Below are 18,157 nucleotides of genomic sequence, written 5' to 3'. Positions count from 1 at the left end.
TTCTCTGGCATGATTCTTTTAACTTTGCATTGCCTATTTCATGCTTTGTCTTAACAATCAACTAAGATAAGTCAAAATTTATTCAAATTGAAACATCTTGGTGACTTCAACATAAATTTGATCGATCTCATGATTTTTACTGTTCTTTACATGCTTTTTCACAACATGGAAAGTAATGGCTGAACACGTTCTAACATATAAGAATTGATCTGAAAAAGAAGACATGGACAAATATAACTTGTACTTGCAGATCACACACAAACATACAGACACAAAGACATGCACCTCCAAATTTGGAACTTAATTTCTTAAAAATCAATATGATTTTGTCAAGACTTATTTTTCTTATATTTATCATGTAAAGATTTATTTTTAGTACCTAGATTTTTCAGGGATTGTGAGTCATGAAAATTTTACATGTTCAGGCATGTAAGTAACAAGAATATAAATATTATTAAGAATTACTCCCAAACTGAGGTTGTACACTCATGCTTTGTATAACTGTTCTACACCATTTCTTCCCACCTTTATAAACTAGACAGTATAAATCGCTTCTGCCCAGTAGTTCTTAAAAATATTAGGAAATTTAACTGAAATTTACGGAAAGATGGCTGACTAAATATACCAGGACTCACCTAGCCTTGGATAGTGTCTCTGTATCTATTTTTTATTAGACACAAGCTGTACCTATGTTAGCAAGTAATGCGAACCAGTGAGAGTGTTCTGTAGAGTGAAGCAGCTGATGGAGAGGAATGATGCAGGCAATAAATGCACCTCAGGGTTTTTTGCTGTGAACAAAATCTCATCTGGTTCRGTGGACTAAGTGCCAATTCATGTAGTGCATCCTCTCAGCTTTTTTTATCCAGAAGTAATCTAGTTTGTACTCTCCAAGACCTCTCCGGATGTGAACAAAACTGCAGTTATTCTGAATGAGAATTTAYCTCAAAAGTTCACTTTAAATCATAATGAAAATACTCATGAAGATTTGGCCACTATCTGGTAACAATTCTGAAACATGGCTACAATTTCRGAATATGAGAAGTACAATATCACTWCTTAATTTTGAAAGAATCAAAAMCAATTTTTTAAGAAAGGTCCCATTTATTTTTTTGGACACAAACCAATAAGGAAGGGGACTTTAAATAATGACTGCATTGTATTTTTCAGTAAAGATACAGAGTTCTCATTAGCTGGTTATAAAATTTATGGTGGCATTAAATGAGAAGAATTTAACAGGATAAAATGAAGATTTACTTTAAAATCCATGAAACTGAAGAACAATTTTCTGAAAATGTTTTTCGTTAATGAATTCTGTCAAAATATGTGGGTTATTGGCAACATTTAAGACAAATTTATTATTAACTTTGTAGGCACTGTTTTAGGCTCATCTTGTCCTTTAGTGTATAACATTAATGAACATTAAAATTATAAATGACTCTCAGAGTTCTTTTAAGACATTGTCATATAGAATATCAATGGCTCTGAGAAGTCCTGGAATAAATTTACCCATATTTATCTTTGTAATTTACTCTTTTCCTACAGTTTAAGTTACATTACTGGAAAGTAACACTGTAGATAAATTACTGAAGCAAATAATTTCTGYCCATTTATTTAACTCAGCATATGGACTGTCCATCACTAATAAACATTACAGTAGACTCACCACAAACACACAGAATGAATGAATCTTTTCTTCCTGTCYGAGATATTGGGAAGAAGGATTTCACATGCCTTTTTCCTCCCAAATAATACCATTTTATATTTCCCCCCAAAAATACAAAATTATCAGTGCAATGCATAAAATATGATCAAATTCAGTACATGTTTCTCATTATCTTGCATAGCCTATAGGAAAAGTAATGTCAATAGGCTAATTACTTATACCATTATTTTTTACAAGTTTTTAACCACTGATACTTGGAGATAATTAAAGAAAATGAGCAGCCTGTCAGAATTATTTAATACACTGAGGAAGCCATTACTTCAGAATCAGTCTCTGGGGCTGGGCTCCCCAAACTACCATGTTAACAATTTATTATAAGGAACAAAAGTGAAGACTCATAAAGCACAATGYAGACGGACTGTTGCAAACACAATAGTCTTGGTTGCCTGTTTTCTCAGTTATTTTAATAATTTTGTCATCTAGTTTGATGATCCATGAATACAGTAGGCTCGTGAGGACTTGGCAGCACTGACCTTTAATCCCCTTCCCTCTTCCCCTTGAGCTTACTTTACCTTACTTTTTACCTTGCAGTTACAAATTTGACATTATTAATGCCAAGACTAGAAATGGACTTGGAAGCTAACTATTTAATCTAAAGAGCACTGCAGTGCTGGATGTAGGGAAATTTAATCAGTAACCCTTTATTTCATTTCCAGGTAGGCAGATCTGCCCAGCTGTCTCTTACCGAGAGACAAAACTCCCCACTTACCAATTCCGACAATATCAAACTGTAAACCATTATTTGCATAAAAAAAACCCCACATGTGTCAAGAATTTAAAAAAAAAATAAATCAGAAGTATGAAATTTCTAGTTTTTAAGGCTTCAATTTCATTTGAYAATTACTCAGGCAAGTAATTCAGTCTTCCTGTGCTTCAACTCTCTTCTTAGGGAAGAGACTTGAGACTTTTTTGTCTCAGTCACTGCAAGGAAATGTCATTGAAATGCTCAGACGCCTTAGTGATGAGGCCCATAAAAGCATCTCTTTGAATTACTCTACTTTATAGACAGGATAATGAGCAAAGAGGACAGAATAATCCTTTTTCTTTGTAAAATCAATTACAATTTCTTAAAAAAACTGTTGCTCAAAAAAAAAAAAAAAAAAAAAAAAAAAAAAAAAAAGAAAAAAAAAAACCAGCTCAAATTGTTTCTAATGTAAATAATAAACATATTACTGCTTTTTAACTTATTGATAATATCAAATTAATCTATTAGCATATAAATTACTCAAAATAAGTAAATATTTTACTTTTCAAAAATGCACAGCAACACATACCTTTACTGAAAAGAAACTTTCAGTTGTATGGGTCAATTTTTCAACTTTTCACCATCTTTATAATGGTTCTTAATCTGCACAAATGCTGTCTGCCAGAATTCATTAGGCTTATGCAGGAATCTCCTGATTCTGCAAACACTCATTGATTATTTTCTTGGACTCTACTACTGGCATCAATTAAGCTAGAAGCAGTTACCTGCTTTTTGGGCTGATACAGCTGCATTTGACAAGCAGGAGCTATTAACTGGCTTATATGATAGCACTGAAAAGTACTCTTGATAGCTAGAAAATATACTGCACTAATAACGTCAATGAGACTTTTTTTCTTGGCTTTCTTCTCCACAGTTTATGCTTCAGTTCTCACAGTAAGAAAAAAAAACCAAAAAAAAAAAACCAAAAAACATTGTTACAGCAATTACACTGTCCTATATCACTCTTTTATTATAATCCTTAAGTCACATCAGAAATAATACATAAATATTTATAGGCTGATAGTTTTTGACACAATAACTCTTGTTAACTATCCAAATCTGCATCTTTACACACTAAAGAAAATGTCTTTGGATCCTACATTACAAAACACTAAAAAACGATACTTTCTTCAACATAGTAACTCTATAGTGACACCAAGGTACAAGAAAACATAAAAGATTCAGAATCATCTGTGATCAACATCTTTCATCAGACATCACTCCTGAAAACCAGCGCTATGAGAAAAATTTGAATAGAAAAACCTCTRCTGAATGGCATAGAATTATCATCARGGACTGTTGATAGTTATTCACTRCCATAGAGACAGAGCAAGGGCTTTACTRATTAAAACTCATTTATTGACTTTATCCTCTAGGATATTGGAACAGAAAATTCTCTCATCTTGTCTTACCTTAAACTTCTTTAAAAGGCAACTTGAACTGAACACCAGAAAAGTGCTTTTGAAGACCCAAAAATAAAAGAAAAATCAAAAGGCTGGTATACACATTCCTAAATTCTTATTCAACCAGCACTCTCCTTCAATGTATGTAGGGTTCATTTTGTATATAAAGACTATGCAAACATATGCAGAACTCTGAAAGCTTTTAAGCTTGCAAGACAWACAAGGAATTCTTCCACAGAAWATWAAAAAAAAAAAAATCCTTTCATTTACTTTTTAATTTTCAGCTTATCAGTCTTTCAGACTAAYAAGACATGATCACAACTCTTATCCCCTTTAAGAGGGCATTTTATTTTCATGAAGCAGATTGCAAAGTATAATTTAAATCACCTACTGCATTTTATAAGAATGCCACAAGATTTGCATAAGAAGATAAATACATCCTGGCAAGAAGACATACAGAAATATTTGTGCTTTGTACCTGTCTGTCTTTTGTAAGTGTGTTTGAGTTTGTGTGTAGGTGCCACGGTGGTCCAAGGGTTGTCACATTCATTCTGCATGTAGATGATGAAAGGTAAGGAGGTTTCACTGCAATTGATCAAGTCCCTTCACATTCCCAAACTGGCCTGAGCATAGATTGAGCAAGTTCCCTCTATCTTAGAGTCAGAGAGAAAACCCAATCACAGATGGGTGTGTGAGCTGCATCCTCAGTGTAGAAGAGGTGTTTCAGGCTTAGGCCAACTTCAGCTGGAAGAAATCCTCTGAGGGACTTACGGGGGGCCTGAAGAGCCTCAGCTCATTTTAAGGATCCTTTTCAGGGAAGATCCTTTGGCTGTGACATGGACTAGAAACCTAAATAAGCAGTTAGTGTGAAATGGCTGGCAGTATGAGATATTGAAAGGCATGAAGCTTTGCAACAACATCCCAAGCCTCTTGCTAACCACACATTTTTCCCAGCATTGTGCTGGTATAGTGACCTGCACTACTGTCTTATATTTATCTATTTATTTTTTTAAAATCTAACATTATTGCTAATACAGCCACATTGACTGAACAATTAGTAAATTTCTACATGAAATAATGCAGATGTTTGCATGTTATATATAAGGACAAATGCTCTTATTTTTCACTAGGAGAAATGTTATTTAGTAAAATGTATTTTTCTATTTAGAACTGGTTTCTTGATGAAATTCTTTTCCCATTAAACTGTCCAAACCTCTTTCAATGGAGTTAAATGAGTCACTTTTGGGAGCATGATGAATATAAACACTTATCATTATTTTCTCCTTGGTGAAGGAGAGAATCTCTTACTAAGGTTGGTCACAAAGGATGAGCTGCCCTGGGTGCAAGTGACCTCCAGCCCAAACTGTCTCTGGCAAAGGTGAAGGTCACAGAAAGCACAGTTCACCACACAATTTTCAAGTGTCCAGCAGCTCGTACACATATTAGTGCTGATTATAGCCTTTGGCAAATTGATTTTTCAATAATTTCTTCATTCTCTTCTCACATATATGAAATATTCTGTTATCTCTGCATCAGCCTGTGGCATGGAGCTACCTATTTTTGATTGATTCCTTTTATGAAGAATTACTTCCTTTGCTCTGAATGTGCCACCTGTTTGCTTCATTTGCTGCCCCATATCTTGCATTGGTAAAGGGGGCAATTCTCACCCTTTGGTCTCACCCCTGCGTTCCAATTATTTTTGAGACCTATCATATCTCTTACCCTTTGTTTCTTTGCCAGGTTAAGGAAATCTTTTTTAGTCAGTTATTTCTCACTGAGGAGTCAGTCCAAAGGTACTGATTAACCTTTTATCTTTCTCTGTACTTTCCCCAGTTCTTTGGGACACACGTCCCCTTTAAGACTAGAGGGAAATAATTCCCAGAGTGTGGAAGATACAGGCTCACCAGAAATTTAGACACAAAGCTGTATTAATGGMATCTATTTCCTTCTGCTGCCGCTAAGAATTTCTAACATCCCATTTGCTTTCTTTGGCACTCACCGCACACTAAGCAAATGTGCATACAGCTATTATGAAACACAATCTCATTTGAGAGAGATTATCATTTCCACAGAGCACAACAATTTATTAATAAAATTGGAATTATTCCCCTCCTCCCACAGTATGTACAGCTTTGTATCAGATTTCCTGTCCTATTTTAGTCCTGTTTCATAAGGTCTTTTTTTTTTTTTTTTTTTTTTTTTTTTTTTTTTTTTTTTTTTTTTTTTTTTTTTGTAACACCAGTAGCTTAAATTGAAGAGTAAACACTCACATGGATATTTTCACATGTTCCAAGATAATTTATGATGACATTAAACAACATAGACCTCAACCTAAATCCTTACTGATACCAAATATAGCATCACAGTGTCCAGGACGAAGTACAGGAATGTTTTTTTCAGTGGTCAGTTAGGTATTTTCACAACAATAGAAGTGAATAATCCATCTTTAACTGAAAATCYATTTTTTAGTAAGCAGTAGCAAGATTTCAATGGCATTACAGTATCAATCTTTGATAACAGAATCAATARTAACTCTAATTTACATGTTCAGGGACTGGCAGCTAAAATAAATACAAAGCACACGAAGCACTAATTTCTATGATTACTAGAAATTACTGGTGCTAGAAGACAGGAGTCTTTCCAAGCTTGCTTTGTTCTTTACACACACCATTTTCTTGTTGTAAATACAAGAAGAGCTACCTCACACAGATGTTTAGATAAAACCTATTGCATTTATGTTTTTATGAAGCAAGAGTTTTCCTTCTCCAGAGGAAAATTAAATTTAAGCTAGTTAGCAACAATTAAAACTACATTTGTTTTAATTTTAGCATGTGTCAGTGATGGTAGACAATGTCTTCACTCATTTGTATGCCTTTCAGCTTTCCTCCTCCTTTTTTCACTTTTTATGAGATCAGCCCCTGGGCTGGGCGGAGGAGGGACGTGTCACCCAGCAGTGGGGCCATAATCACCTTTCTTAGTCACCCTCTCCTGCCTATAAGAGCACGTGCATTGGGTACCACACAGTGAACTTCACCAAGAAACTCATCAGAGTTTAAAAAAAAATACTGGAAGGAAAAGGGCAATTTTACACCAGATTTTGTGCTTTAGAGCACCTTCAATCCTTAGAAAGAGCATCATCAGTCTGGAAATGCCTCTGGAAGGTTATTGTATTATTTAAGATTTTATAATCTCCAATTAGATTGGCTAAATGATCATGAGTAAGAGAGAGCACAACAGAGAAAACTATGAAATAGTGCTCCCATTAAAAAAAAAAATATTTTCCACTACTGGTACATCTAAAAAATATTTGGTTACCTTTATGCATTATTATTATTTCCTCCATTTCAGTCTTGTCACATTCTACTTTCCTTTATGACCTCTTCTGACTTTTCTTGTTGAGTTTTCTGCATTTTCTTCCCAGGAAGAAACATATGTCATCTACTCTGTTTAATCAACTAATTATTATGCAGCAAAAACAAGGTTCATTTATGAAAGACAAGTTATTTCACCAACACACGTGGAAAATATAAGCAAGTTTTTGGGTGCACAAGGTCTGTCTGTTTGAAGCTGGAAGAGAAACTGTGGAGTTCAAAGCTACTATTAACTGGGTTAATTTATCAGAATTTAGTAGGATATGTAACGGATCCTATACCAGAATTAAAGTGACTGTAACTTTTGCAGCAGAGTGGATGTCAGAGAGAGGGAAACAGAAAGAAGGAAAGAAGGATTAAGGGAGGGTTCTCTCCAGAGGGAGAGGAGAGACAGGTCATTTAGAGGCTGTGGGACATGAAGGGTTGCTGAGAGAGGGAAATGGTCACTGCCRTAAAACCAATACTTGCTCCAAGTCCATTGCTTTCTATGTTAGATAACAGAAATAGTCGTTTGCTATATCACCTTCAGAAGAACAGGGGTTTCTACACTTTAGAACATCTCCTGTGAAAACACTTCCAGGGCCTTGAGTAGCAAACCATGCTATGTTATGGCAGCACTTGATGAGGCTGCCAATCCCAACCATTTCTGTTTATGACTTGTATACAAGGATATCAACTGCAGGGACTGAGGATGGGATAACCTAACTCATTTGTTTGTCCTATAWGTTGATATTGGACACTGAATTGGAAATTTTTCTTTCTTTTTCTTATCAACCATGCTTCATTAATAATTGATTGATTGATTCTAGCAGTGATTTTTTTTTCCTTTTTTTTTTTTTTTTTTTTTTTTTTTTTTTTTTTTTTTTTTTTTTTTTTTTTTTCTTTCATATTTATCATTTTGTTTGGAAAAATGAATTCAAGTTTCAATTTTTTCAATTCTATTTTATACACATACAATGATTTTGAATTTCAGTGGTGATTTTTCATGCTATATTTTCATAAATAAATGTTTTTGTAAATAGTTATTTGCATTTTATTGAAGCAATTTTAATAGCAGAATATTCTGAGTTGGAAGGGACCCACAAGGATTTTTGAATCCTTGATCTTCACAGAACCTCTCCAAGAGCCACACCATGTGTCACAGAGCATTGTCCAAACGTTTCTTGAACTCTGACAGGCTGATTCTGTGACCACTGCCCTGGTGACCCTGTGCCAGTGCCCATCCACCCTCTGGGTAAGGAACACTTTCCCAATACGCATCCTAAGCCACCCCTGACACAGCTTCAGCTCATTCCCTTGAGTCCTGTCACTGGTCACCACAAAGAAGAGATCAGTGCCTGCCCCTCCTCTTTGCCCTCACAAGGAAGTTTTGGACTGCAATGAGGTGTCCCCTCAGTCTTCTCCAAGCTGAACAGACCCAGTCACCTCAGCCGCTCCTCACATGACTTCTCCTCAAGACCCTTCACCATCGTTGTGACCTTTCTTTGGATGATCCCTAATAGCTTAAAGGTCATTTTTATGTTGCAGCATCCAAAGCTGCCCCCAGCCCTCGAGCCCTGGTGCCCCAGCCCAGAGCAGAGCGGGACAATCCCCTCCCTTGCCCGGCTGGCGATGCTGTGCCTGATGCCCCCAGGACAGGGCTGTCCCTCCTGGCTGCCAGGGCACTGCTGGATCAGATTCAACTTGCCATTGACCAGGACCCCCACGTCCCTCTCCACAGGGCTGCTTCCCAGTGAAAACTGTATAAATATCCAAATTTTATAAATATTCACTTTTTAACAACTATTTAAGTAGAATTATTAATTATTTCTATTTCTTAAACTTGTTGTTTTATTTTTATTTCCAAGTACTGTTTTAATACAAAATCCACATCCCTCTAGAATGACCAGGAGAAACAAGTCAATTTTTTGAAAAAAAGCCATTCACCTCATAGATATGAAATCCTCAGCTTTAATCTAGTCCTGTCACTTAGCAATTCTTGAATACTTCTGTAATTTTTTTTTTTTGTTGTTTTCTTGAGGAGAATGTATGCTTTTGTAGCATGTTTATGTGAGGCATTATGCTATCCCTCTTTTTTAACATCTTTCATGCTGCAGCAGCCATAACTTTTCTGGGTTTCTGAACTTTCTTGTTGTTTTGGTTTACACATTGTTACCCAGATACAGGAATGGGTACAGGTATTTAACACTTTCCCTCATTTTTCTGTCTGGAAAATGCWATTTAATTTCTTACTTGGCATACTGATGCTCTTCCAGAAAGGAGGTCTCATGATTCCAGCCGAATTTTAATTGATAGCCTAATGTTTTACTAGTTATAAATTCAGCTTGTGTTTCTGACATACAGAATACATGCTCGTGCCTGATCTAACGATCAATAACACTGTGTTCAAGTCTACCAGGTGACTCAGAAATTCTCAGCAAAACTCCAGATTTAGATTAAACAAATTTAAAATCTTCAGATTTTCTTGGTTTAAAAGAGGAGACAATGTTTTTGTCTCTTTTCCTCAAGTCCTTCAAAGAATTTATATTTTTTAAACTATCCGTTCACATATTTCCCACTTTAAATAAACTTCCTGCCTGCATGAAGACATTTAAGCAGAAGCATTCCAAATACAGCTACAAAAGGTATAAGATTTTTCTTTAGCATTTTAATTTCTACAAGTTCATTTGTATTTCTCCATCTCTGTTGGCAGCATAAACCTCAGACACAGTGAGCACAATTAAAACCATCCACTCAGCTGTGTTCAGAGGTCTTGTGAGACTCAGTCATTCGTTGCAATGGGACCATTTCCACAGACTCAACCTCCTTCACTGAGCTTTGAATTCTTGCATAATACAGCCCACTGTGTTTTAGAGTTTGGAATATTCCAGTCTGTGACCTCCTTAGCTGTTCAGAACAATAACCTCAACCTTTTGCAGCTTCTAAAGTGTAGGTGACAGCTCAAGAAGTCAATCCTTCCTTTTTTTCTGATTTCTCTTTGTCCTGAGCTCACTCTTCCCCCTCTCTCACGCAACCTGTGAAAACATAGTCCTTTTCTTTCAGCTCCAAATACCTCATATAATTTTCATCAATACAAAGACCACAGGCAAGAGGTATTACTAGTACTATGCTCCTAATTTTCCTGCTATGAGCTACCTAAGCAAATCAATAAGCAAAGTGAAGCCACTAGATCAATAAGAAACATTCTGTTTTGCGTTGTTCATCTCTGCCACGTCTTTATACACCTTGTAAAWAGGTAAGCTTTCAGGAGCAAACCTTAAATGCAAGTCTGCCTTGCTCATGGGGGTTTTGTGTTTCCATGGTTCCATTTCCTGCTCACACTTTCACGTGCAACTGTCAAAATTACTTTGTGTCTCACATATTCTATGCAATATACAGGATGGAAAGCTTTTAAAGTCATCACTTTTTTCACCAGACAGACATGAGTGGGAGAGACAAAGGTCTCAACAGAGCAAGATAAATCTAGAGTTCTGATACGAGTTGTGTTTCCTCTTACACCTTTTTTACCATTTCATTTCTCCTCATCAATTTCCTTATCTGTAATAAATTGTGACGGTGCTTTTACTTGAAAATGTGCATGGAATAAACTCAGTAAGGTGATTTAGTAAGGCAGGTTACTGTGATCATGCCTGATAACAGTTTAAATTATTATCTAAAGACCACTAAGACCTAACAAGATTTCACTCTGATGTCAGACAGAGGGGAGTATATTTTCAGTATAATGAACAAGCTCATTCTTATACATAGCATATCTTTCATATGAAAATCATCCARAAAAGAGTAACAGTCATGTCCTGCATCATGGGAGTCAATTAATACATTACTGGCAGCAGTCCCTGAAACAATTTTCATCTCCTTGATGATGGCACTGTGCAAATGTTGAATGAAAATAATACACATCTATCTCTAATATTGTTACTTCAGTTGTGGGAATGGAATCTGGTAAGTTATGAAAAACCCTTTAGACAATTTTAGATKAAATATTATTGTGATCATCTTACTAGAAATCTAGTAGAAATATAATAAAAAAAAGATAAGTTTAATCAGGGTACAATTATGAACAGACAAGCTTTTTTTCTTCTTCAAAGGGCAGCAGCTTTCAAATTCACTGAACGTATTTCTTTTCCTTAAATTTTATCTTTTTCTTTCAAGTTAATTCAATGTTTATGAATAATGCCAAAATGATAGCCACTGCACTGTAAAATTGTTTGTCTGAACAGATTCAAAACAAACAGTGCAAAATTTCCTTTACAGACTGCCCTGTCATCCAGACACTCAGCCAAGAGGGAAAATAACTGTAAAAAGAGAGAGTGTATTCAGAAATACGTGTTGATTTAAGCCTGATGAAAGGTGGTCAGCTTTAATTTCATTATATTAAAAACTATCCCCTATAAAATACACAAATTAATGCTTCTATGCTCACATTTCAGAKGCAGAGGATAAATTATTAAGTTACAAAAAAAAGCAGTCTGTTCTGGTCACAGATAGAGAGCTCTGCTTTCTCCAAATCAGCACTCTTTCTACCTTGATATATGAGCAAACCTTTGAATATGATGAGGCTTTCTCAGGACTGAGTCAGATGAAAAATACCATATTGTTACACAACCTTATACTGCCATAGAGCAGCTGTGAGTAGTAGATTTTTCAGTATCTTTTTCTTAACAAAAAATATCTTTAGCAGTTTGTATGTGAGCGTGCATTAATGTAACAGAGGTTTAAAGAACAAACTGTAATAAAACATAGGTTTTTCATTGAAAAAAAAAAAAAACAACAACAAACATCTGGCAAGATGAGGTTCTGAGATTTTTTTTCCCACACTGAAAAACAGATGAGAAATGGCCACCACACTGAAGARGACTTTGCAATTTTTTCCTGTGCACCCAGTCTCCATCCAGTACAAGCTACCATATGCCTGTCTCTGCAAACCTGAGGACAGACTGCAAAAATTCTACATAAAGGCAGCTGTACAGGTGCACAAGAAAGATKCAATCCATTTGCACACTAGGAATGAAAAGATGCATAGAAAGGGAAGTGTGMCACATGCAGCACAACTAAAACCTTTGCTAGTATTATCTTGACCATGAAGAATCAATGCTGCTCTTGTCTATATTTTTCTCATGAACTTTCAGTCTATTTTGCTGCCTCTGCATGACACTSTTGAAACACAGCAATAAAGAAAGGTTGTATATTGGCATATTAGTAGTGCTCTGGTGGGGCTGCAACTCCTTCAGCTATTCTTGCATAAGGGCAATTAAAACTGCTGCCCTGCTTGTGGTTGTCAACTGTGCTGGGGCTTGTTCGTGCTTGAGAACCTGTTACTCTGATGACTTCTGTCACCATTCACTAAGATCTGAACTTTTGCACAAAAAAAAAGAAATCATGACTTTTCCTGATTTGATCCACACATGTGATGTTTTGCCTGGCCTTCTGGAGCTTCACAGTACCAGGAAAACAAGYCAAGCACTGCAAACTAAATGAGCAAGCCTTTTTTCACTCCCAGCATCCCATCCATTTTCATGGGTCACATGGTAACACCCTACTCTAATTTTGCTTTTTAGAATGGATCTGCTTAATAAATGTTGAGCAAAGAGGATTATCTTCTGTTTAACAGTCTGCTGGATTTCTATTCTTCCAGATTACACAAGCAGGTTTCCAAACTTTAATATTCAGGTTAAATGCTTTTAATGTGTAAKCTTCAAGCATTATTTCAAAATCATCACCTGTAAGCTAGACTAATCCCCATCAGTTTCTAAACTATATTTTGATTTGCCACCTGACATTTCTTGAAACATTTGTCTAAAAACAGACATGAAAGGCATTATGTGCATTGGCTGATAACAGAAGACATTGCTGTAAATCTGTATTTTCTTACAGATGGTTTGCAAAATTAGSTCTTAATTATTATCACTCTTAACTATTTAGTGAAATTGTCAGCTGATTTAATAGATACATTAAACAGCTATTTATAAATTACTGTGACATTATCATTGCAGCAGTTCTRTAATAAGTTATATAAATGCCTATGCACAGGTGTCCAGATATTATGACTGGAAGAAGATAAAACTTCTGTGATTTCAGGTCACATGAAATATCCTACACTTTATCATATACTTATTACCACTTTAAAATATAGAACAGTAGCACTATTAAAAAAAAAATTGAAAGTATATGCTTTTGGAATAAACCTTTAATTAGAGTGAACAGTTTTTTCTTTAGATTTAGTTCTGCAATCAATCAAAAAACTCAATTGCATTTAACACCTAAAAAATTTTATGTGATTTTAAAAAATGCATATGATCTAAAGATAATGATTAGCCACTAGTGAGTGTATTTCAGTATGTTGAAAACAGTTTGAATTTCTACAAAGCTTGAATTTTGCTATCTGGATTTAAAAGAACAATTTCTCTAAGGAACATATCTCTTTCAGTGTTATACCTTCTTTGAGAGCTTTGTGTTGTGGTTTTCTAAGAGATTCAACAAAGATGACATGCAAAATCTTGCAGGATTTGTATATATGGAACCAAACAGCTAATATAGATAAAACAAGTTGTGATAAACATCAAAATAAACATTGTAAAATGTAAAAAGCTACCATCTAAAATTAATTGCGCTATTCTAGAAGCAGGTGTTTTGACTTAAAAAGTTGGTTTGGCTTTTTGACTTTCCTCATACTTGAAAAGTGCCTTTCCCACAAATTGTAAAGGTTCAAAAAATTCTAAAGAGACACAAATATGCCAAATACATCTGTGATAAATGTTACTCTTAATGAAAATATCTTATTAGTTCTAAAATTGCTTATAAAATCAGTGATAAGCATTCCTCTTAATGAAAATATCCCATCAGTTCTAAAGTTGCTTGCAAACTTAAAATCAATGGAGCACAAACAGGATGAGGGAAGATGCTAATCCATCAGTACATTGATAATTTTTTTCAAAATTAACATTGTTTTAGCAGTTTAGAACTGGCACGAAATGACTACAAGGTAAAACTTACATAAAGGAATAAAAACGAATGAAAAAATACAGTGGTGCAGCAATAGCATGTCTGTCTTTTGAGGTTAAGAGCAAAGCATTTACTTTGCCTGTGGTACAGCATCAAATGGGATGAGATTCCTTGTTGGCATCTTTAGTAAGTTGYCAGAAAAAAGGTATATGTTTGAGAAAGTGTAATTTATATCAACTAGATATCACAAATATGCAATTTGTCATTATGTGGTTCCCCCTTTCTTCAGYCTATGAARCAACCTCCTTACATTACCTTTGTGMTACCAACACACCAYTTTGCAAATTGTTTTCACCAATATATTTTCGTGCTTAACATAAATGTCTACATTTGTCATATCCAAGTACATTTTTGGCTGCTTTGCTAAATAACTGTTTTATTTATGCATTCTCAAAATAGTTTCCTGAAAGGGTAGGAAGAAAAAATAATTTGCTGTTAATTTTATCTATATTTAGGGGGAAAAAAAAAATCTGAGCTTGTACTCAGGAAAAAAAAAAAGTTACGAAATTAAATTAAAGTAAATTGTACTGAAGCACAATGATTCATTTTTATAGTAGGTGAATTTGAAACTTTGCTGTCTWGGGAAGCAGCATTTGGGGACTCAGGAAATAAATCCCTGACTTCTTATTCTCATTGTGTAAAGTCCTTTATTTAACTTGAAAGTTATACACAGCATCCAATTACATATTCTGCTAAGTTTTTTCAGACATCCTTTTCACCTTTTCTATCAGAAAACTCTATTATTTAAATTCCCCACCCGCATACCCCTCAAACCGTTGTCTGTCAATTACTTATGCCCCGTTAGAGAACAGCGGTCATATAATGAGGGAGGGAACTGCAAAAATCCTCTGCATATATGATTGTGCATGTCTGCACACAGTAAAAAATCTTTAGTGCAAGAGATTGAATTATGAAGCAATGAAAYATATTAGAAATACTTGAAAACAATCTGAACAATCAGAGATAAAAGTAAATGGTTCAGAGACACAAGACAACAGATCAAAAAACGGGTGAGTTCATTAGCTGAAAACTGATTTGTAATAACCATACCAATCACAGYAAATGACAGCACATTCTGGGCTAGAGATTTAAGGTTTACATATTAACTCTTGACATCAGACCAATATTTGTTGCCAAAAATCAAACATTCTTTTACTTAGATTCAATTAAAGTTAGTTGTGAAACACAGACTTATCTCAGAACACTCTTTTTTTTGTTTGTTTGCTTGTTTTTGCTGTTGTTTTTGTTTAACTGCAAAACAAAGAATGGGGAAATAAGACAAACATACAAAGMCAGAAAGTATATAGTGAAAATAGGAAAGGCTGGATGGTAAAAGCAATGAACAAAGGGAACTACTGCCAGTTGGAGATTTGCCCCACCAGAAACAAGTACACATTTATAATCCATTTTAATATTTCTTTTTATAATTTAAATTTTTAAAGAAATAGTAAAAAATTACCTTTCCCACATACTGAGGTTCAGAGCCCATGTACTCCTCCAGCACAAAAAATTGATTCCACACCCAGCCTCGTTTGACTCGCTGGGCAGATGACCTCCTCCCTGGCACTGGGACAACATCTTCTCTTGGCTGGGCTTCTAAAATCTCTTGTGGTTGTGGATGCAGTGGCGTTAGGAGACCTCCATCAAATAGCACCCAGAGAAGCAGGGATAAGCAGTTCCTTGTAAGCATTGGCAATGGCTTCCCTACCGCAAGTAATAAAAACTCCAGCACTTAATGCAGAGCAGAGGAATCCAGGTTTGAGGTGTCTGTGGCCTTCACCACTTAGCTTCTGATTTTATTGCAGAAATGCTAATGCAGGCATTAATCCTTCCGATGACAAGGTATTTGCCGCAGTAAATTCCATCTAAAGGGACCTATAAAAGAGATTTACATGCAACATCAAATTACATAGGATTACACTGAAGCATTCATCAAAATTCTCACACCTAGTTAGTTTCTAGAGAGAGAGAAAAAGATTAATAATCACCGTTTAAAAGAGATTGCTCTTTTCATTGTAGCACTGAGCTGCTCTAGAACATTGCACAGTTATTACAGGAATATCTCATTCTTGCTCTGCTCAGCATTACCTTTTGTCTGTCTGAGGGAGGCCAGTAGCCTTTGCTTTAGGACCAGTTATCAAACCAAACTGTTTCYCATCAGTGATATCAAAAATGTTTACTCCAGGTTTACAAACAAAATATTGGAGACCAGGAGAGCCCCTCTTCCACCCTATTGTCCAGAGCAGGAATCCTTTGCTGGTTTTCTCTGCTGGAAAAAACCCTTGAAGTCTTCTCCACACAGTGCACGTTGCCAGGTAAAAAAAAAACAAAAAAAACCAAAAAAACCCAAAAAAAAAACCTGCCTGTAGGACTTAAGATAGATGCATTTTACATTTTAAAAAACAAAAATACAATTTATAGCACTATGGAATTCACCACTTTGTTAGGGCTTTATTGTGTCATTGATTTTTAAGCACAGGTTTCTAGGTAATCAATAGAGTTCTGCTTAAAAATCAATGACATGATACAGACTTCAAAAAAGAAGGATAATAAAGTACTTAGCCATATATGTATTTCATTTTCAAATACTGCCAAAGGTTATATTTTCCTTATGAATAATATTATTACTATCCATAACAATAAATAACATAGAAATCCTTATTTCTTAGGTAAGTGCTGAAGTATTTAAATAGAAAAGATTTATAATCAGAAACCTGGAAAATTTCAAAGGTCTTACAGAAGAAGAAAAAAAAAAAAAAAAAAAAAAAAAANAAGAGTAGAGGAATAACTGCATTTCTTATGCTAAATTTAGAGACAGATTTTCTGTACTGATTTGAAAGGCTGTGTTTTGCGTCTTAATAAAAAAGAAAGTAAAAAACCTGGTGAAAGGTATCTACCTAAAAAAAGGATAAAAGATAAGAAAAGAACTCCCATCTRTTCAGAATCCTTGAAATAAAAGTTTTTTCTAAGTTATGTTTGAGATATTTCAATGTTTTTAATCTACAGCAAAATATTCTTTTGTGCAGTGGGTACAAACTTCTTACTTGCACTATCATTTGTAGTTTATGAATTCTATTACAGCAATGAAACTTTAAGTCAGGACCCAACCAATAGAGATCTGCACTCAAAATTAATGTATTCAGTATGTTTATATTATTTATTGTACAGTTCACATGTGGTTTTCTGCCTCTCTTTTCAATATATTCAATGGTATAAAACATCACATTCAGACTGCTCATCCATAATTCAGTTCCAAGATTTCCAAACTTTTGTGCTTCTCCTGATCGATGGTTGCAGAGTGCATGCCTTGTTTTTATTGCAAAATCATAATAATCATGACATATAGCAAAAAAATAAAATCAAACCACTCAGCACACCCTTTTGAACTGCCCAGACATAGATGAGAGGTGGAAACAAAGATAAAAAAGGGGTGGGATAGTCTTCACTGCTTCAGAAATGCCAAAAGAATGCTGTCGTCAATTTAATTGCTATACCACTTCTCTTTGCTGAGAAGACTCTGTACATTACGGTTCTCCCTGCAGAGCTCTGCCTCCGGCCACATCTGTCAGTCAGAGAGCTTTTAAAATGTTGTACAGCACCAAAAGTAATGCAAAGAGATTGAAAGACTTCAATGAAAGGGGAGCAATTCCCCCTTGGCTGGAAGGTTAGTAACCAAGTGCAAGACACAGAGCACTTTAACCCCTTCTCTGTTGGTCTCCCAGACACCCTCCCAGAATGGCTACTGCAGAGTCAGGAAAGAGCAATGCCAGTGCTTGCTTCAATTCCTACAGCTCCAAAGAGCTGATGAATGGGTGGGTCAGAGAAAAATGGGAGGCTAATGGATGTCGCAGTGCAAGACTGCAACACAGACGACCTCATCAGCTGCAAAAGAGTTCAACATGAAGAATTTCTT

At 35.3% G+C, this 18,157-nt stretch overlaps 1 protein-coding gene across 3 annotated transcripts in view; it reads right to left on the bottom strand.

The window, feature by feature from the left end:
- CDH12 (cadherin 12) overlaps window positions 1-15,938 on the bottom strand; it is a 152,291-nt gene extending 136,353 nt beyond the window's left edge. For all 3 annotated transcript variants that reach the window (XM_057377742.1, XM_057377743.1, XM_057377744.1), the window contains exon 1: window positions 15,704-15,938. In XM_057377742.1, the coding sequence (XP_057233725.1) occupies window positions 15,704-15,934 (231 nt within the window). In that variant the 5' untranslated portion in view covers window positions 15,935-15,938. The remainder of the gene's footprint in view (window positions 1-15,703) is intronic.
- Between the last annotated feature and the right edge of the window lie 2,219 nt (window positions 15,939-18,157).

This window comes from Malurus melanocephalus, unplaced genomic scaffold (assembly GCF_030028575.1).
Source record: "Malurus melanocephalus ecotype Western Australia unplaced genomic scaffold, MMel_1.1 scaffold_323, whole genome shotgun sequence".
Classification (NCBI taxonomy): Eukaryota; Metazoa; Chordata; class Aves; order Passeriformes; family Maluridae; genus Malurus; species Malurus melanocephalus.
Note: the sequence above shows the minus strand (reverse complement) of the source record. Positions and strands in the feature narration are given on the sequence as shown.